General features: G+C 52.2%; 2 protein-coding genes across 2 annotated transcripts in view; one reads left to right on the top strand and one right to left on the bottom strand.

Moving 5' to 3' along the window:
• Positions 1 to 3,020: 3,020 nt before the first annotated feature.
• On the bottom strand, positions 3,021 to 5,395 carry DOLK (dolichol kinase). The gene has a single exon (XM_004593503.2). It carries the CDS (start codon positions 5,104 to 5,106, stop codon positions 3,490 to 3,492), a length of 1,617 nt encoding a protein of 538 aa, XP_004593560.1. The 5' UTR covers positions 5,107 to 5,395; the 3' UTR covers positions 3,021 to 3,489.
• Positions 5,396 to 5,460: 65 nt separating this feature from the next.
• Positions 5,461 to 20,063, top strand: part of NUP188 (nucleoporin 188) — a 44,357-nt gene continuing 29,754 nt past the window's right edge. Inside the window, exons 1-8 of the mRNA XM_058672961.1 lie at positions 5,461 to 5,560; positions 9,226 to 9,280; positions 11,278 to 11,351; positions 14,657 to 14,741; positions 15,448 to 15,528; positions 16,236 to 16,280; positions 16,879 to 16,971; positions 17,086 to 17,205. Of these exons, the coding sequence (XP_058528944.1) occupies positions 5,529 to 5,560; positions 9,226 to 9,280; positions 11,278 to 11,351; positions 14,657 to 14,741; positions 15,448 to 15,528; positions 16,236 to 16,280; positions 16,879 to 16,971; positions 17,086 to 17,205 (585 nt within the window). The 5' untranslated portion in view covers positions 5,461 to 5,528. The remainder of the gene's footprint in view (positions 5,561 to 9,225; positions 9,281 to 11,277; positions 11,352 to 14,656; positions 14,742 to 15,447; positions 15,529 to 16,235; positions 16,281 to 16,878; positions 16,972 to 17,085; positions 17,206 to 20,063) is intronic.

The following is a 20,063-nucleotide window of genomic DNA, read 5'->3' as shown; positions in this document are numbered from 1 at the left end:
CTGGCACCCCAGCCCGATGTGGCACACCTGCTTTTGTTAACGACGTCACGGTGGGCTGCGTCGCTTTCTCACGGAGGATCCACACACACGCAGGTCTCACTCCCTGGTGGAGGCAGCAGAGTTCAGGCAAGGGGAGGGGATCTGTCAGGTGGCCCGGCAGGCTCAGCCTGATCCAGGCCCGGATTCCTCCCCTGTCTGCTGCTGGGTGAGGGGTGAGCAGCCTCTGGGTCGGGAGTGAGCCCCAGGTTCCTGTGCCTGCTCTGCAAGGCCCAGCTTGTTCTCCGGTCTCAGGCAGGGTGAATTAGCCCCAGGTCACGAGTGAGTTTCAGATTCCCGTGCCCGCTCTGTGTGGCCCATCTTAATCTCCGGTCTCAGACTGGGCTGTGCCTCAGGACTGGTCTCCGCACCTGTCCCACAACGGGGCCAGTGCAGGGCTGCTCAGGGCCAGTCCTGTCTGGGCATGAGCATCCAGTCTCCTGAGTAACTTCCAGATCCGAAGCCTATGGAGCTGGGAACTGGTCCTGAGGGCCAACACTGAGGTTCCAAGCCACTGACAGATTCTCTTGGGTTCTCGGATTTCTTTTTTTTTTTTTCTGAAGATTTATTTATCTTTATTGGAAAGGCAGATTTACAGAGAGAAGCAGAGACGGAGAGAAAAGAGCTTCCTTCTGCTGGTTCACTCCCCTAGTGGCTGCAGTGGCCGGAGCTGATCCAAAGCCAGAAACCAGGAGTTTCTTTCAGGTTTCCCATGTGGGTGCAGGGGCTATCCTCTATGCCTTTCCCAGGCCACAAGCAGGGAGCTGGAAGGGAAATGGGGCAGCTGGGACATGAACCGGTGCCCATATTGGATCCTGGTACATACAAGGCAAGGACTTTAGCTAGTAGGCTACCACGCTGGGCCCAGGTCTTAGGTTTCTTTCTTTTTTAAAAGCTTATTTTGGGGGCCAGTGCAATGGTTCATCTGGCTAATCCTCCTGCCAGCACCCAAGCACCAGCATCCCATATGGGCACCCATTTGTGTCCTGGCTGCTCCACTTCCCATGCAGCTGCTTGTGGCCTGGGAAAGCAGCAAAGGATGGCTCAGCTACTTGGGCCCCTGTACCCATATGGGAGACCTAGAAGCAGCTCCTGGCTCCCAGCTTTGGACCAGGCCAGCTCTGGCAGCCATCTGGGGAATGAATGGGTGAATGGAAGATCTCTTTCTGTCTTTCCAATTAAAATAAGTGCATCTTAGGCCCGGCGGCGTGGCCTAGCGGCTGAAGTCCTCGCCTTGAACGCGCCAGGATCCCATATGGGCGCCGGTTCTAGTCCTGGCGGCTTCACTTCCCATCCAGCTCTCTGCTTGTGGCCTGGGAAAGCAGTTGAGGATGGCCCAATGCTTTGGGACCCTGCACCCGTGTGGGAAACCCGGAAGAGATTCCTGGTTCCTGGCTTCGGATCGGTGCAGCACCGGCCGTTGCGGCTCACTTGGGGAGTGAATCATCGGACAGAAGATCTTCCTCTCTGTCTCTCCTTCTCTCTGTATATCTGACTTCATAATAAAAATAAATAACTCTTTTAAAAAAATAAGTGAATCTTCTTTTTAATCATTATTTTATTCTCTTAAAGATTTTTATTGAAAGGCATATTTACAGAAAGGTTCACTCTCCAAATGCCCCAACGGCCAGAGGTGGCCGATCCGAAGCTGGGAGCCTAACTTCTGGGTCTCCCTTGTAGGTGCAGGGGTCCAAGCACTTGAGCCATTCTCTGCTGCTCTCCCAGGTGCATCAGCAGGGAGCTGAATGGGAAGTGGAGCAGCCAGGACTCAGACTCGTGCTGTATGGATGGGTCCCCGGTGATGGCTTTTGCTGCTATGCCACGTTGTCAGCCCCCGTCCTGGCACCCCTGTAGCCTGGAGTTCCCTCCCTTGGGGCCCAGGCCTCCTTCACTGCCTGGCTTCCATAGTCTGAGTGTATCCCCCTGATTGGATCCACGTACACTCATGGCCACAGCCAGGCCCTGATGAGGCCACCCAGGGAGCTGGTTGGGCAAAGCTGGTGCCCTTTGACCAACAGAGACACTTTCTTTGGCAAGCAGAGGACATCCTGAGTAACGGGACTGGTTTGTTGAGTCCCCGCGGAGCCCTAGAGGGAATGTCTGGATCCCCGGCTCTGAGGCAAAGGCTGTGGTGGTGGCTGCCACTCCCAGCTCCTCCGAGCTCTGCTCCCAGCTTCTGGCACTGGGGGGGGGGAGGGGCTGTGTTTTTGGTTGTCCCTGCCAGGTTGGGTGAGGAGAGGAAGCTTGCCCAGCCTCAGGAGTCCTGCCGTAAATGCTCCTCTGCGACCATCACACCAACTCCTTGCTCTGTGTCAGCTCTGGGGGACCCAGACCCACCCCAAGAAAGCAAGGCCAGGAACCACAGCCCTCTGGGGGGGTCTTGTTGGTCTCACAGGAAAAACTCCTGGACCCAAACAGAGTGCTGCTCTGGCAGAAGAGACTGCTGGGACTTGGACAGGACGGAGGGAGTCAGGGCCATGGGTGGGCCGCTCAACATGGAGTGGGCACTGCTGAGGCTGTCCGCACTGTCAACTGACAGCCCCTCAAACCCCTGCGCTCTCTCCTCCTCCTGTTCAGGAAGCCAGAAAGTCAAAGTTGCTCCTACTGCCCTGGGCTCTGACAGGATAGTGACCACTCTGGGCAAACAGCCAACGCTTCCCCACCACCTGCTCATCCGGCAGAGCCCATTTCCTTGGAACTCTGTGCCACTCACGCTGAGGGGTTGCCTGTCCTTGATGTCCCCTCGGGAACCGAGGCTCCGAGGGTCCCGTCACCCACCCCTGGTCACACAGAGCAGAAGCCGTGTCTCTTGGGGCTTCTGCTTACATGAGGGACACACCAGAACCGGAAGTAACTGTTAGGTCCTACTGCCTCAAGTGTCCATTCTGGCTGCCACAGAGCATGAGGGAACAAAGAGTGCCTGGGTACACTTAGGTCCTTGTCCTCTGAGTTTCTGTCCTATCCTTGAACACTCTCCCACTCTTTTTTTTGTAATGATTTATTTATTTGGAAGGCAGATTTACAGAGAGAATGGCCGCAATGACTAGAGCTGAGCCGCTCTGAAGCCAGGAGCCTCATCCGGGTCACCCATGTGGGTGCAGGGTCCCAAGGCCTTGGCCATTCTCTGCTGCTTCCCCAGGCACATCAACAGGGAGCTGGATGGGAAGTGGAGCAGCTGGGACAGGAAGCAGCACCCCTACAGGATGCTGGTGCTGGCAGGTGGAGGACTAGACACTTGAGCTGCTGCACGGGCTCCAAAGGCCCCCTCCTCCCTTTAACCTGCAGCCATACTAAAACTGGGAGGGTTTGGCTTTATTACTATGATTTTTAAATTTTATTTTCAATCTGAGTCCACGGAAAAACCCCACCTGCTCTTTGCTCTTTGGCTCCTCCCGCCCACATGACTGGTTGCCATGGGGACCTTGGTCAGTCCCTGTTTTCTGCCCACCCCAACTAGGCCATCAGCAATATCAAGAGGTAGAGAGGCAAAAGGAGGTTGTCTATCTGTGTGGTGTACGCCTCGAGGAGGGACACGGCACTGACGGAGCCCAGGATCCACGCGTACCCGTGGTTCAGGTCCACGGTGCTGTCGAAGATCAAGATGAGTGCCACAGAAATGACCTGGGCAAATATCGACGTCATGGTCCCCTCGAAGGTCTTCTTGGTCCCGGGCCAGCGGATCTCTCCCATGGTGCTGCCGAAGATGGAGGCCACGGTGTCGCCCACCCCCACAGCCAGCACGCCGGCATAGGGGACCAAGGCCCGGGCACCCCCCAGGCTCCCCTTCTGTGTGCAGGGTCTGGGGACCAGCCAGATGGGGAGAGACATGCCAAGAAGCAGGTAGATGTGCGTGAGGATCAGCGGTCCGCTGTCCCGCTCGTCCAGGAAGAGGGACAGGAGGCCGCGCAGGGTGTGACCCAGGGGCTTGATGCGGAAGTAGCGCACGTATTCCAGGATGAGGAAGACTGCCAGGCAGATGGTGGCGGCCACGTGCAGCAGCGGCCGGTCAAAGACGATGCCTGGGACGTAGGTGGCCACTACGATGAAGTGGAAGTACTTGCGGGCCAGGGCGGGAGCCCGGTGCTTCTTGGACTCGGAGGACTCGGATCGCTTGGCGTTCTGGTACAACACCACCAGGCACGCCAGGGCCGCGAGCAGGGACCAGTAGGCTAGGAGGTAGATGCGGGTGTGGGTCCGGAAAAGGAACTGCAGCAGCCAGAGCAAGGGGTTCCGGCGGATGAGCCAGTGCAGCCAGGGGAGGACCACGCCCAGGCCCAGCACGCAGGTCATGAGGTGAAAGAAGATGGACGAAGCCCAGGTGCCCGAGTCCATGAAGACGAAGAGGGTGCTGAAGAAGACGCCCAGCAGCACCACGCCCACCACCACCACCAGCAGGAAGTAGTCCACGGGGTCCCCCTGGCTCTCCAGCACCGTCAGAGAGCGCTTGATGAGCTGGTTGAGGACGAAGCTAAGCCCCCCCAGCACCAGCAGCGCCTCCCCGGGGGTGAAGCAGCGTGGCAGCAGGTACAGGAGGATCATGTTGAGATACACGAAGATGAGCAGCACCTCCAGCACCTCGATCACCTCGCCCACACTCAGCGAGTGCTTGAGGATGTAGATGATGACGCCGCCCGCCAAGCCCGAGACGGCGCACGTGTTAGTGGGCAGAGGGCGGGTGATGCCCAGCGCCAACACCGACGAGAAGAGGGCCACCGCCATGCCCGTGGCCGCCACGACCACGCCGAAGCGCTCGAAGGCAGGGTTCTCTGCTGCCTGGCACCGCTCCTTCATGACCAGCCCGAGCAAAGGCATGACCACCGAGGCAGGCAGCAGGCCGCTGTTGGCCGACACGCGGAACTGGAACACGGCGTTGCCCTGCTGCAGCAGCCGGTCCCATTTGTACTGGACGTAGAAGGCCTGCACGGCCAGGGCCACGGCGCACCACGAGTATCGGTCCCACACGGCCGCGTGGATGCTCAGTACCACGGCGAACACCACGGCTGCCTCGGCCAGCACCGACCCGCTCAGCGGGGCGGCGGGCTCTGGGGCTGGGGGGCACTGCCGGGTCATCACTCCGGGGCCGGGCCTGCGGGGAAGCCGGGGTGACCAGGGACGCCCTTGCAGTCGGGGCTGCTCGCTCCCGCCAAGCTGAAGGCGGCCGTTTTCACCCAGCTGGCAACCTGCTCCAGCTTCGAGAGCTGAGAGCTCACACTCCCTGTGGCGAAAGAAGCTGCCGCGCGGTCACACCTCACCGCCGGCCCCTCCGGCGAAAGCGTTTCCACTCCTCCTCCGTCTGGCTCACGATCCAGAGCGCGCACGCCCCGGCCGAGCCCTTCCCTCCCCGGGCCTCGCCATCTTGAACAGGTCCGTCCATCACGTGACGGAAAGGCCCCGCCCACACGGCGCGACCTGGAGGCGGCCGGCCGATCACGTGGGCACAGCATCCGGGGGCGGGGCCGAGGCGCCGTGTGTCTGTGCGCGCGCGCGCGAAGATGGCGGCGGCCGCCGGCGGGCACAGTGTGAGGTGCGGCACCGGGGTGGCCTCGGTGGGCTGCGGGGTGCTGGGAGGAAGCCGGACGGAAGCGGGAGTCGGTGGGGACAGGGATGTGGCGGGCCGAGCCCAGGGTTTCGTGGACGGGAAGCTGAGGCTGGAGGGCGGCTAGATCCAAACGGTCCTCGCGCGCCGGGATCTGAGGGTACTTGTCCGGGGAGGCCGGTTCCTCAGCCCTTGCCCTTCGCGCCCTGCCTCGTTTTCTCCTCCCTGGGCGCCCTCCTTTTTCCTTCTTCCCCGCTGCCCGCCCACCCCCCGGGCGCTCCCTCACCTCGGCGCGTCGCGGTGGCGGGAGGACCTCTCCCCGCTTCGCCCCGGGTGGTCCGGCATGGGAGAGTGACCATCGCCCGTGGCCGCCTCGGGGTGAGGGAGACACGGCCGGAGGCTGCCCGGAGCCGCCGGGCGGGCTGTGTGGGGACGGCCAGGGGCGATACTGGAGGTTGCAGGGAGCAGTGTCCAGCTGCGGGAGATGGTGGCCCCGGTCCCCTCGCCGCACCCCTGCTGCTGTCCCTTGCCTGCCCCTCCTGCAGCCCTCCTCGTGGTATCCCAGCCATTTTTGGGGGGGGATCTCGTTCTTTGCTCTCTTCCACCTCCCGCGGGATCTGTGGTGTCCCACATCTCTGGTGTGTCTCAGGATTCCGGCGCCACGGCACCTGTCTTTCCCAGGCTGTGTTTTTGTTGTGGCTGTTGTTTTATGGTCATTGGAACTGGGCGGGGGAGTCTGCAGTGGAGAAGGTGGGGTTCCCACAGGGTGATGGAGGGGTGCTCCTGCCTGCGAGAAGGAAGGGGGCGTCCCTGCATCCCTCCGTGATGGCGTGGTGTGGCCTGCATCAGCACTGCAGGGAATGCCCAAGGGGTGGGCACCAAGAGGCAGCTGCGTGAGCTGACCTCAGCCAAGTCACTTCTTTTGCAGCCCGTTTGTTTCTCTGAACGTGAAAAGCAGTGTTGAAACAACAGTGACGCCAACCCTGGTATAAAAAGGCATTTATTTATGTGTTAGGACACGTTGGTCCCTGATCAGAAACGAGGTCTGCCTTCAGCTACTCAGTTTGGGGAAGATTGTGCCTGATTTGTCTGAAAGTTAGTTTGAATATTGGCATTTTGGTGAACCTTGTGTTTTATTTTATTTTGCTTTATGTTATTTTATTGTTACTTTAAAGACTGAGTTACAGGGCGTACGCGGAGGGAGAGATCTTCCATGTGTTGGTTCACTCACCAGGTGGCCTCAATGGTGAGAGCTGGGCCGGAGCTGCTTTTGGGTCTCCCACATGGGTGCAAAGACCCAAGCACTTGGGACTCAACCCAGTACCCATATGGGGTGCCTGCATTCACCCAAGTGAGGCTTAATCTGTTATGCCACAGTGCCAGTCCCCGCTCTGGGCACCGGTCCCTCGTGCAGCCATGGAGCTGCATCCCAGGGCCACTGCCGCAGTCGGGACCCTCCAAGTCTGTGGGACAGTCTGATGGCCTCCCACCCACATGTAAACTGGGGTCTGTGGGGTCCAGGGTCCTATCTCAGGCCCCAAGGCTGAGCAGTCCACTCAGCTCTGTACTGGACTCTAGGTTATACCGCTGCACAGTGCCTGGTTTAAGGAAAGAACCTTTCAGTGTGCTGGAGAAGTGCGCAGAGCTGTGGCAGCCTTGGCTCGGGAGTGGCCAGGACTGCAGGCTCCCCTGCCTTCCTGCCAGCATTCCATCTGGGCTCTGGCTTGTGTCCTAGCTGCTCCGCTTCCCATCCAGCTCCCTGCCTGTGGCCTGGGAAAGTAGTCAAGGAGAGCCCAAAGCCTTGGGACCCTGCACCCGTGTGGGAGACCTGGAAGAGGCTCCGGGCTCCTGGCTTCAGATTGGCTTAGCTCTGGCTGTTGCGGCTGCTTGGGGAGTAAATCATCAGACAGGAGATCTTCCTATCTGTATATCTGCCTTTTCAATGGAAATGGCCAGAGCTTTATCTGATCTTTATAATTTTACTTTAAAATATTGTTTATTTGAAAGGCAGGATCAAAAAGAGAGACACAGAGTGGCTTCCAGCTGTTGACTCACTCCCCAGATGGATGCAACGGCCAGGATGTGCCAGGGCCAAGCCAGGAGCAGCTTTTGCGCCTCCCACATGGATGCAGGGGCCCAAGTTCTTGGGCCATCTTACTTCAGTCATGTTAGCAGAGAGCTGTATCAGAAGTGGAGCAGCTGGGACTCCAATCTGACTGTGTGGGATGCTGGCATCGTGGGCAGAGGCTTAACCAAATACACCATAGCAGTGGCCCCCATTATTATTATTATTTTATTAAGGTTTTATTTATCTGATGGACAGAGTTACAGAGAAAGGGAGACAAAAATCCCCCTCTGATTGCAGCAGCCAGGGCTGGGCCAGGCAGAAGCCAGAGGTCTGAGGTCAGGAGCTTCATCTGAGTCTGCTGCATGGGGACAGGGACTGAAGCACTTCTGCGATCTTCCGCTGTTCTCCCAGCTGCGTTTGCAAAGAGCTGCCTGTGAAGTGAGGTAGCCGGGAGTCGGGCCTGTATCAGCCAAGGGAATGCGGCGGTGCAGGCGTCAGCTTAACCTGTTAACGCCACAACACAGACCATTTAAAAAAAAATAGGAAGAAAAGAAAAAGAAATGGTATCTAATGGCATCCCTCTGCACTTCACACTCTAGTGTATTGTCTGGAATTGGTGTGACACAGTGTGTTAGCTTCTGTCAGGGGTGATCACAGGGGAATGCTGGTTCAAGGCCTGGCTGTTCCACCCCCAGTGCAGCTCCCTGACGGTGCACCTGGGAAAGCGATCAGAGGTGGCCCAAATGTGTGGGCTCTGCCACTCTTGAGGGGGACACTGATGGAGTCCCAAACTTGTGGCTTTGTCCTGTCCCAGTCCTGGCTCAGACCTGGCTCCTTGAGCCATCTGGAGAGAGAAGCAGTAAATGGAAAATTTCTCTTTTGTCTTCTCTGGAACTCTGCCTTTCAAATAAAAAAACAAAAAACAAACTTTTCTTTGTTTTAAAGATGGCAATGAGGAGTTAGATAAGCAGGTGTTTTCTTTCCTTTTGAAGGTTATCTAATTTTCTATCTGGCTATTTGAAAGACAGACTGTGACACAGGGAAATGCCCTGTGGCTGCCTGCAGCAGCTGGCACTGGATCGGCCCGAGGAGGACACCCCAGGCTGCAGGCCGAGGAGGACACCCCAGGCCGAGGAAGACACCCCAGGCTGCAGGCCGAGGAGGACACCCCAGGCCGAGGAGGGCACCCCAGGCTCCCAAGGGGGGGGGTGCTGCCTCAGTGCCTTTGCTGTCAGCTCTCGTGCTCCAGGGCGCAATTAGCAGGAGCCTAGGGAAGAGCACGGGGCCAGGATCTGAGGTGGCCGCAGTGACGTGGGGTGCAGGCAACCCAGCGATGGCTTCACCAGCCAGGACTCTGCCCCTGTTGTCTGTTTTTTCAATACATTTCTTTGGTTTAGATTAAAATTTTGCATCTTAGTTTATTTTGGTCATCAAACTTCTCAGAACATTTTCACAGAATTCCTTTCTAAAATGTTAAGAGAATTATATTCCATGGTCATTTTTAAATGTGAATGATTACTTGCTTGCTTTGTAGGGAGTAGATGTAGTAGGTGTAAAATGACATGTGCTCTGTCTCCCTTTTCAGGAGCAGTAGAGAGCTGTGGACCATCCTGCTTGGAAGGTCAGCTCTGAGAGAACTGGTAAGGGGGCGTCCCTGTGTGGCTTCTGTGGGTTTTGTGCCGTTTGTATTGCAGAGCTACCTGCACTGGCTTTGAAGCCAGAAGGGAAAGTGTATTCTTTTTTTTTTTTTTTTTTTTTTTTTTTAAGATTTATTTACTTTTATTACAAAGTCAGGTATACAGAGAGAAGGACAGGAAGATCTTCCACCCAATGATTCACTCCCCAAGTGAGTGCAACGGCCGGTGCTGTGCCGAACTGAAGCCGGGAACCTGGAACCTCTTCTGGGTGCAGGGTCCCATTGCTCTGGGCCATCCTCAACTGCTTTCCCAGGCCACAGCAGGGAGCTGGATGGGAAGTGGAGCTGCCGGGATTAGAACTGGTGCCCATATGGGATCCTGGGGCGTTCAAGGCGAGGACTTTAGCTGCTAGGCCACGCCGCCAGGCCTGGGAAAGTGTATTCTTACTGCCATGACCCGGGGAGCATTCGTGCACTGCCGGCCTCAGCTGCGTGGGACCCTGACCCAGCTTTGCTGCTGGCATTTCTGGAGCCTCTATCTGTGAAGAATGGAATCTCATGGGTGGCATTTCTCTTGGTCGTCCGCGCTCTCAGAGCAGATATGCATACTTTGCTGCCACCTCAGGCCTGCGCTCTGGCCAGTACTTGGAGGACTCATCATGCTCTTCCTTCGTTGGCCTCCTCCAGCTTACAACTACTGTGCCTCACAGAGCACCTGCAAGTATATCGTCAGTAGAGGGCAATTTCCCCAGCGGTCCTTGGGTGGCCTTGTCCTCTGAGGATAAGTGTCAGGATGACGTCCAGGAGCTGGCTTTGTGGCCCCTAGGCTTTTGCAGCCACCAGCAGCACTGGCGTCCTGTGTCGGAGCTCTGGTTCCAGGTCTGAGTGCTCCGTCTCGTTCAACTGCTTGCTAATATGTCTAGGAAGACAGCAGGTGCTGGCCCGTGTGTTTGGGGCCTGCTGCCCACGTGGGAGACCAGGGGTGGTTTTCAGTTCCAGGGAGGGGCCTGTTGTGGCCATCTGGGGATAGATGAGCAGTTGCAAACCTTCTCTCTGTGCTTACAGAGCTGTTCAGTTACTGCTGTGCTTACTATAATTGACATTGTGAGTATTACATCTGCTTTAAAGCCTTACTTAAGAAAAAGTTATTTTCATCTATTTGCAAGGCAAAGCAACAGAGAAAAATCTTCCATCCACTGGTTCAGTCCTCAGTTGTCCACATAGCTGAGCCTAAATCACACCAAAGGCAGGAGCTGGAGCTCCATGTACGTCTCCTACATGGGTGGCAGGGGCCCAGCCACGCGAGCCTCACCTGCGCCTTCCAGGGTGCAATAGCAGGAGGCTAGATCGTGAGCGGAGCCGAGAGCCACCTAGAAAGCTCAGGATTATATAAGTGAATAAAGAATTACGGTTAGTGGAAGTAGTTAATATGAAAGGAATGGCAGATGAATTTTTGTCTAGCCACTTGGTAAAATGTTGTACAACCACTAGAAGGTGTACTTATCAGGATTGTCACATAACGTTAAATCATTAATAATTTGGTGTCTGGGAAAGGATTCTGAGCTGAGGGACAAATGCATATTTTTTTTTTTTTAAAGATTTATTCATTTTATTACAGCCAGATATACACAGAGGAGGAGAGACAGAGAGGAAGATCTTCCGTCCGATGGTTCACTCCCCAAGTGAGCCGCAACGGGCCGGTGCGCGCCGATCCGATGCCGGGAACCAGGAACCTCTTCCAGGTCTCCCACACGGGTGCAGGGTCCCAATGCATTGGGCCGTCCTCGGCTGCTTTCCCAGGCCACAAGCAGGGAGCTGGATGGGAAGTGGAGCTGCCAGGATTAGAACCGGCGCCCATATGGGATCCCTGGGCTTTCAAGGCGAGGACTTTAGCCGCTAGGCCACGCTGCCGGGCCCCAAATGCATATTAAAAAGACTTCAAGAGCATGGTCACGGAGTCTGATGAAAATGATACCTACATAATTACCTTTTTCTTTTCAGAATCAGATTGAGGCAGAACTGAATAAACATTGGCAGCGGTTGCTGGAGGGGCTTTCTTACTACAAACTACCCAGGTGAGGCTCTTCTGCGTGTCTGGTTAGGGTTCCCCCCACTCCCACCTCGGGCAACCTGGCATGGAGTGGGCTGTCCTGGGGTGCTGTCCCTACGTGAGGAGGCTGTCCTGGTGTCCTTCCTGCTGTCCCTGCGTGAGGAGGTCAGGATGCCGTTTGGTTACCAGTGGAGGACAGTAGGGCTTTTTCCCCCATCTATTGAAGGAGTAAAATTTCTTCGTGAAATACAGTATTATAAAAATCCAATTAGTAATGTTATATGTGGTGATCAGGATTTTGTAAATATTCAACTGAAATTCCTAGTTATTTAAACTCCACCGTGTTTGTGTGAGGACTGAATGCTGGCTGTTTACTGTGGATTTTCTGTGTAGCAGTTAGTATCCTGAGCCCCTGGTGTGCCTGACACCCTTCAGCATGGTGACTGCTTATGGCATTTTTATTGGAGCGCACAGTGTTCTTCCATATGCTGGTTTGCTCTCAGTGACCATGGCTGAGCTGGAACTCAATCCGGGTCTTCCATATGAATGGCAGAGACCTCTTCTTAAAGATGATTTTACTTATTTTTTGTTAGAAAATCAGATTTACAGAGAGAAGGAGAAACAGAGATCTTCCATCCACTGGTTCATGCCAGAATTTAGCTCATCTGAAGCCAGGAGCCTGGAGCTTCATCTGGACTGCAGGGTCCCAAGGCTTTGGGCCGTTTTCAGTTGCTTTCCTAGGCCACAAGCAAGGAGGGAGCTAGATAGAAAGTGGGGCTGCCGGGATTAGAGCTGGCGCCCATATGGGATCCTGGTGAGGACTTTAGCTGTTAGGCCACTGCACCGGGTCCTGAAGTCAGGATTTTTTAAGCTCTCGTCTTCAGGTCTGGGTGAGAGCCATACAGGACACAGCTTCCTCGTGCAGGAGACAGGAAGGGAGTTACTAGAGCCCCAAGTTTTCCTGCAGCTAATTAACCCGATCTAGCACAATGGAGACAGGAGGGGCCGGGTGCCTGGAGCCTGCAGAGTAAGCTTCAGCTTGTCAGGTGTTCTGAATGGTGAGGAACACTGGAAGGGGTTGTGTGTGTGCGGTTCGCCTTCAGTTAACTTGAATGGTGGAGAGGAGGTAGGAGGGGTAAGATGCAGACCGCTATTAATTAACCTGACAGGCAGGTGTCAGCCATCGATGGCTACACCCTATTACAGTTCCATTGCCTTACTAGGTGTGTTGGCAGGAAACTGGATCAGAAGCAGGCAGCTGGGGCTTGAACCAGTATGGGGTGCTGCTGCTGTGGGAAGTGACAGCTTGACCTGCTGTACCATAATGCCAGCTCCCTTCCTCTTCGCTTCGTCTGCCTTCTTGAGATCAGAGAGGCTTTGGAGAATAAATATATAGATTGTTTTTTAATGAGCAGAAGAAAACACCAATTTTTTTTTTTTTTTAAAGATTTTTTTTTTTTTTATTTTATTACAGTCAGATATACAGAGAAGAGGAGAGACAGAGAGGAAGATCTTCCGTCCAATGATTCACTCCCCAAGTGAGCCGCAACGGCCGGTGCTATGCCGATCCGAAGCCAGGAACCAGGAACCTCTTCCGGGTCTCCCATGCAGGTGCAGAGTGCCAAAGCTTTGGGCCGTCCTCGACTGCTTTCCCAGGCCACAAGTAGGGAGCTGGATGGGAAGTGGAGCTGCCGGGATTAGAACCGGCGTCCATATGGGATCCCGAGTGTTCAAGGCGAGGACTTTAGCCGCTAGGCCACGCCACTGGGCCCGAAAACACTAATTTTAAAAAGGGGTTCAGAAGAGAACACAACTTGTAAAGCTAGCGTTACTCATCTCCGTGTGTTCCAGGCGCCATTTGATTGCATGAGGGTCCCAAGTTGCTCTCATGTCTGGTTTCTGAGTATCTGTTAAATTTTCTACCTTCATCTTGATTTTCTTAGGCTAATGACCTTTCTGTTCTTGTATTAGCCCTTTCCCTGATTACATCACTACCTTGATGAAATCAGTAACTTCACGAAAGAAGATAGCCACTATTTTATCATATCTAGGCACTCTTATCATTGTTCATATTTTATCATTAATTTTTTATTGTTAATTTTTTAAGGTTTATTTGTTTTTATTGGAAAGACAGATATACAGAGAGGAAGACCTTCCGTCCATTGATTCACTTCCCAAGCAGCTGCCATGGCTAGATTCAAAGCCAGGGAGCCTCTTCCGGGTCTCCCACACGGGTGCAGGGTCCCAAGGTTTTGGGCCGTCCTCGGCTGCTTTCCCAGGCCACAAGCAGGGAGCTGGATGGGAGGTGGAGCAGCAGGGATACAAACCAGCACCCATATGGGATCCTGGGGGCATGCAAGGAAAAGATTTTAGCCACTAAAATCTTTCAAAAACAATACTTAAGATATGTTTTTACTTGAAAGGTAGATAAACTCGGGCCCAGCTAAAGTCCTTGCCTTGAAAGCACTGGAATCCCATATGGGCACCAGTTCTAATCCCGGCTGCTCCACTTCCCATCCAGCTCCCTGTTTGTGGCCTGGGAAAGCAGTCAGGACGGCCCAAAGCCTTGGGACCCTGCACCTGCGTCAGGAAGAGGCTCCTGACTCCTGGCTGGTTTTGAGTCAGCTCAACTCCGGCAGTTGCCACCACCTGAGGAGTAGCTGGGGGCCTGCGCACTGGCTCAACAGGTTAATTCTCCCCCTGCCTGTGCCAGCATTCCATTTGCATGCTGGTTTGTGTCCTGATTGCTCCACTTATGATCCAGCTCTCCGCTGAGCGCCTGGGGAAGCAGTGCAGATGGTGCTTGTGCACCTGTGATCACGTGGGAGACTTGGAGAAAGTGTCTGGCTTTGGATTGGCTCAGCTTAACTGGTAGTCACATGAGCCAATGGATGGAGGATCTGTCTGTCTCCTTTCCTCTGTTAATATACCTTTCAATGAAAATGAAAAAATCTTAAAAAAAAAAAAAAAGTGGAGTGGCTGGCATGTGAACAGGCGCCCAGTGTGATGCTGGCATTATAGGTCATGACTTTACAAACTACGCCACGAAGCCCACCCCGTAGTATTTTCTTGTGCCTTTGACTCTTTGGCACATGAAGACTGGGATGCCTGAAGGCCTTTTGTTTAAAATGCATACAATAATATACATGACTAGAGTATTAAAAAACCCACCACATATTTTTTATGAGCTACAGCTAACCAACTCTGTGTTTTAAAGTAGAGGTGAATTTGTGCTATCTAATGTTTTGTAAGTACTGAAAGAACAGGAAAAAGTGCGACTTATCTGAAACCCGAGTCAATGAGAGTGAGAAAATGATTGTTGTTTTGTAGTTCAAGTTCAGCTGAAAAAGTGAAAGCTAATAAGGACGTGGCCTCTCCCCTGAAAGAGCTGGGATTACGGATCAGCAAATTTCTGGTAAGTAAAAATCAGCTCAGATTTAAGACATTACTGCAGGGAACGTGCAGAATTTTATTCTTAGTGTTGCTGAAAACTGAGTTGATTGCGACTTGGCGGGTTACATTGAGCATGTTAGTGACGCTTGCACCGATCACGGGCGCATTGCTGGACTCACTCAGTGACCAGCACAGTTTCCTTCATTGTCTGAAGATGGAACGAGCCTTTCAAATTCAAAATAATAATAAAGAAAGCTTTATTTATTTGAAGTCAGAGTGACAGAGAGGGAGAGGCCGAGAGAAGTATCAGCTACTGGGTCATTCCCCAAATGGTAGCCATGGCCGTGCAGGGCCCAGGACTTGGGGCGTCCTCTGCTGCCTCCCCAGGCCCGTGACTGGGTAGCTGGATGGGAGCAGCAGCCAGGACCTCCACGGGTGCCCTTGTTTGCGATGTCTGGCTCACAGTAGTCTGATGCACTGCACCGCAGCACTGGTCGCTGAGCTGAACCTCCGGACTTGGCAGAGGAGCACAGCTGTTGCAGGTGTAACTGTGGGTCACTTCACTGGCTCTTTTCCTGTTTGAGTTAAACTTGTTACGTTATGTGAAATCTTTCCAAGGATTGTATTCATTGAGGTTCTGTGCTCATCTCAGAGGACAGAGTTTAGAATGCTTTGAGTCCTAGTCTGATTTCTGAGCTGAATTGCTGTTTTTCACTTGTGTGCCTCAGGGTCTGGATGAAGAGCAGAGTGTGCAGTTACTTCACTGTTACCTTCAAGAGGATTACAGGGGCACTCGGGACTCGCTGAAGGTCTGTGGTTGCACCCAGCACTTTGGGCACCTCTGTTTGTTGTTGATGGTTTGGAAAATCTAGAGTTTTACACAGTTCAGGTTTTTTTATTATTATTATTATTTAAAGATTTATTCATTTTATTACAGCCAGATATACAGAGAGGAGGAGAGACAGAGAGGAAGATCTTCCTCTCTGTCTCTCCTCCTCTCTGTGTATCTGACTTTGTAATAAAATAAATAAATCTTAAAAAAAAAAAAAAGAAGAGTACAGTAACAGGGGCATTTTGGGGAGAATGAATCAGGAGCTTCTCAGGGTACAGGATCCTCAGGAGTTGAGCTGTCTTCTGCTGCTGTTCCAGGGCCATAAGTAGGTAGGTGGGTCAGGAGTGGATTAGCCAGGATGCAAACTGTCTCTCACACGGGATGTTAGCATTGCAGGCTGTACACTCATGCCCGCACCTGAGTTTTATTTTTCATTTGGAAGCTCTAGTGCATTCACTAAATGCCTAGAAAGGCGGGGGTCCAGTTGTGGTCGGAGCTGAGGGCCAGAGGTTCAGTCCAGGGTCCCCGTGCATGTAGGAGGAGCCCAGTCAAGCCCCGGCTCTCTGATAAGGGACGTAGGCTCCCTATGCTAAGGGTCCTGAGCAAGGAGCTGCCAGGCTGGAACTGCTTGGCGTAGGAGGTTTCACCTGAAGGATGGCTTCTCAGAGTTCTCTCCTTGTGCAGGTGGTGCTGCAGGATGAGCGGCAGAGCCAGACTTTAATCTTGAAGGTCAGTGTCGGGCCCCGTTTCCATTCTCGGAGGTAAAGTTCTTAACCTGCTTTGTGCACCTGTGTGGCCTGTTGACCTGTGTTACTTGAGTGCTGGCTTCCTTGTGGAGAAGCTTCCTGGTGCCCTGTGAAGCAAGCCGCTGGATGCACTGGTTGCAGCCGAGAGACCTGCCCAGCATACTGCTTCCGCAACTGGATGAGAACGGGCTTGGGAATATTTCAGTCCAACAGGATTAATTTGATTGTCCGGGTCCTGTATTTCCCATTCTTCCGCCAGCAACTTTTTCAGTAGAATGTATGGTAGTGATATTTTTGTATTTGTTTTCAGGTACTTTGCTTGTCATTGTGCCCTAAGAAATCCTGGAAAAAACTTTTGGAGCTTCTTAAATAATAATTATATCACTTGATTTATATCCTGATCTGTGAAGATATATTGCTTCTGTTGGCCTAATTTATTGTGTTTCATATTTGCGATTGCTTTTATAAATTTGACTTTTCCATGTACACTTTTAATTAGGTGTGGTGGTCACCAGGAAATGTATAGGTGAGTTCCCCTCTGTGCTGGGCGAGGGACTGATCCCCGTCCTGGCTCCTCCCAGATTGCAGATTACTACTATGAAGAGAGAACCTGTGTTCTGCGCTGCGTCTTACACCTTCTCACTTATTTCCAAGATGAACGACACCCGTATAGGGTAAGGTCATTTCATCCCTCTGTCACTCAGCCACTGAAAATAATTTTGCTATCCATAATCATGTGACTTTTACCTTTTATTCCACGTATGTTATTGTTTGATTTTCTTTTTAAGGTCGAATACGCAGACTGTGTTGATAAGTTGGAGAAGGAGCTGGTTTCAAAATATAGACAGCAGTTTGAAGAGCTGTGTCAGACTGAAGCACCCACGTGGGAGACCCACGGCACCCTCATGGTATGTGGGGGCTGCTCGAGCAAAACTGTGTGGCCGTGGGCTTCGTTCACCCCCTTACAGTAGGTGCAGTGGGCTTCGTTCACCCCCTTACAGTAGGTGCAGTGGCTGTTCAGTAAGTCTGTCACATCAAGCTCAGCTGAGCACCGCACTGAAGCGCCTGGTTCCTGTGGACTTTTTTGCCTTGGCTTTGTTCATCCAGCTCCTATCCTTTCCTTACCGAAGTATTTTCTTTTAGTGATTAATGGAACTCTAAACCCCAAGATCTCATCTTTCTAGTCACTTTCTGGTTTTTACAAAATATGTGTTTGGTTATTTGGAATGCAAATGAGAGATTTTCCAACTGCTTATTCATACACCAAATGGCCGCAGCGGCCAGGGCTGTGCCCGCCCCAAGCCAGAGCAGCTCCCACGCGGTTCGGAGCTCAAGCACCTGTCGTCTTCTGCCTTCCAGGCGCAATAACAGGAAACGGGATTTGGAGACAGGTGGCTGGAACTGCAGCCTACACCATAGTGTGGGATGAAGGCTAAACAGGCAGCAGCTTAACCTGCTGTGCCTCCTTGCCTGTTCCTGTCATCAGTCCTGATTACGTGTGTGGAGTAGAGCTGATTTTTTTTAATGCTAAATCCTAAGGCAGTTTCTAAATGTAGGTTATAATGAAATCTCTTTTTGTTTGGAGAGTAGTAACACATTCTTATTAAAACACGCCAATCAAAACAAAAAAGCTAGTTAAAATATTTAATAGAGAGGAAAAATGATTTATAATACAGAATATAGGGCGTGGCGCTGTATCCTAGCAGCTAAAGTCCTCGCCTTGAACGTGCCGGGATCCCATATGAGCGCTGGTTCTAATCCCGGCAGCTCCACCTCCCATCTAGCTCCCTGCTTGTGACCTGGGAAAGCTGTCGAGGACGGCCCAATGCTTTGGGACACTGCACCCGTGTGGGAGACCTGAAAGAGGTTCCTGGTTCCCAGCTTCAGATTGGCACAGCACCAGCCGTTGCGCTCACTTGGGGAGTGAATCATTGGACGGAAGATCTTCCTCTCTGTCTCTCCTCTTTGTATATCTGACTTTGTAATAAAAATAAATAAATCTCAAGAAAAAAAATACAGAATATAGATTTCTGATGTCCTCCCAGAAAATTTACCAGCAAGAGGAAAGCAGCAATAAGGTGGTAACTTTCCTAAATCAATCCAGTATCTCAGATGACTAAACTTCGAGCCGGTGTGGTGGTGTAACATGCTAATCCTCCACCTGCAAGTGCAGGCATCCCATCTGGACGCCGGTTTATGTCCCAGCTGCTCCAGTTCCCATCTAGCTCTTTGCTTATGGTCTAGGAAAGCAGTGGGGGATGACCTGCAGCCTTGGTCCCCTGCTCACATGTGTGAGACTGGGCAAAGCTCCTGGCTCTGAGTTCTGGATCAGATCAGCTGCAGCCGTTGTGACCATTTGGGGAGGGAACAAGTGGATTGAAAACCGACCTCTCTGCTTCCTTCTTTCTCTGTAAAAAATCATTTTGCAAATTAAAAAAGCAGTTACAATAAAGCAAAATAAAATAAAATAATTGAACTTTAGATTGTGTTAAAAGGGGCCAGTGCTGTGACATAGTGGGTAAAGCCCCTGCCTGAAGTGCCGGCATCCCATATGTGCACTGGTTCCAGACCCAGCCTGCTCCACTTCTGATCTAGTTCCCTGTTAACTCACTGGGTGATGTCCCAGTGCTTGGGTTCTCATGCCTATGTGGGAGAACCAGAGAAGCTCCTGACTCCTGGCTTGGCCTGGTGCATCCCTGGATTGCAGCCATTTAGAGAGCAAACCAGCAAATGGGAGGTGTTCCTGCCTCTTCCTCTCTCTGTAACTCTGAGTTTTGAACAAATAAATACTCTCTCTCTTTTTTTAAACTGAAAATAGAAAATAAAATGCAGTAACCAATGTGGAAGGTGGTGACCAAAGGATAGACACACAATAACATTGATCCATTTGTTCATTCCCCAAATGGCTGCAGCGGCCAGGTCTGGGCCTGGCTGAAACCAGGAGCCTGGAACTTCTCCTGGATCTTCCACGTGGGCACGGGGACTCGAGGGTTTGGGCCATCCTCCCCTGCTCTCAGGTGCATTAGGAGGGAGTTGGATCGGAAGTGGAGCAGCCAGGACTTCAGTTGGTGCCCATGTGGGAGGAGAGTGCAACAGGCGGAGTCTTAGCTTGCTGTGACAGAATGTCAGCTCTTCCCCACCCCTGTAATATTTTTTTAAAAATTTGCTTTCCCACAATTGATATTTCTTGGTGAATGAATATTCCCTCTGTGTTGGAAGAGAATGTATGTTTGGCAGTAGTGGAGTGTACTAGTGTATAAATATTAGCTAGCTCAATATTGTTGGGATCTTTTATGTGTTGCTAGTTTTTTGTCTATCAGTTATATGGTATGATTCTGTTAATGAAAGTTTGGCAGTTACCTAAATGTGCATCCAAACGGGATGAATAAAATAATTATAGCCTTTTATGTACAGCGGTAACATGTAGTATTATAAGTGACAAAGGGACTGGCTTAAATATTACAATGGATTACCGTGTAGCTGAGAAAGGAATAAAAGAAGAAAATTGTGAGTCTGCTGTTCTAAGAAGTAACCTTCAAGATATTGTTAAGTGAAAATAGTAAGTTGCCACGTAGTACATGTAGTATAGGTACCTGTGGTTAAGGTGGATGGGATTTAGCTTGCATTGATGCATGAATACGTGGCATGGTGAAAGAGGCAGGATTGGCTGCTTTTGGAGGGGGTGGTTACAGGGCAACAGAAACTGCCTTTTCACTCCGTTGTCTTTTTTTTTTTTTTCATTTTTGTTACCGTATGTATTGTTTAA

This window comes from Ochotona princeps, chromosome 14 (genome assembly GCF_030435755.1).
Source record: "Ochotona princeps isolate mOchPri1 chromosome 14, mOchPri1.hap1, whole genome shotgun sequence".
Lineage (NCBI taxonomy): Eukaryota > Metazoa > Chordata > Mammalia > Lagomorpha > Ochotonidae > Ochotona > Ochotona princeps.
This window is presented reverse-complemented; position numbering and strand designations above follow the sequence as displayed.

Excerpts from the sequence above, each read along its gene's own strand:
- DOLK (XM_004593503.2), bottom strand. The coding sequence starts at position 5,106 with ATGACCCGGCAGTGCCCCCCAGCCCCAGAGCCCGCCGCCCCGCTGAGC.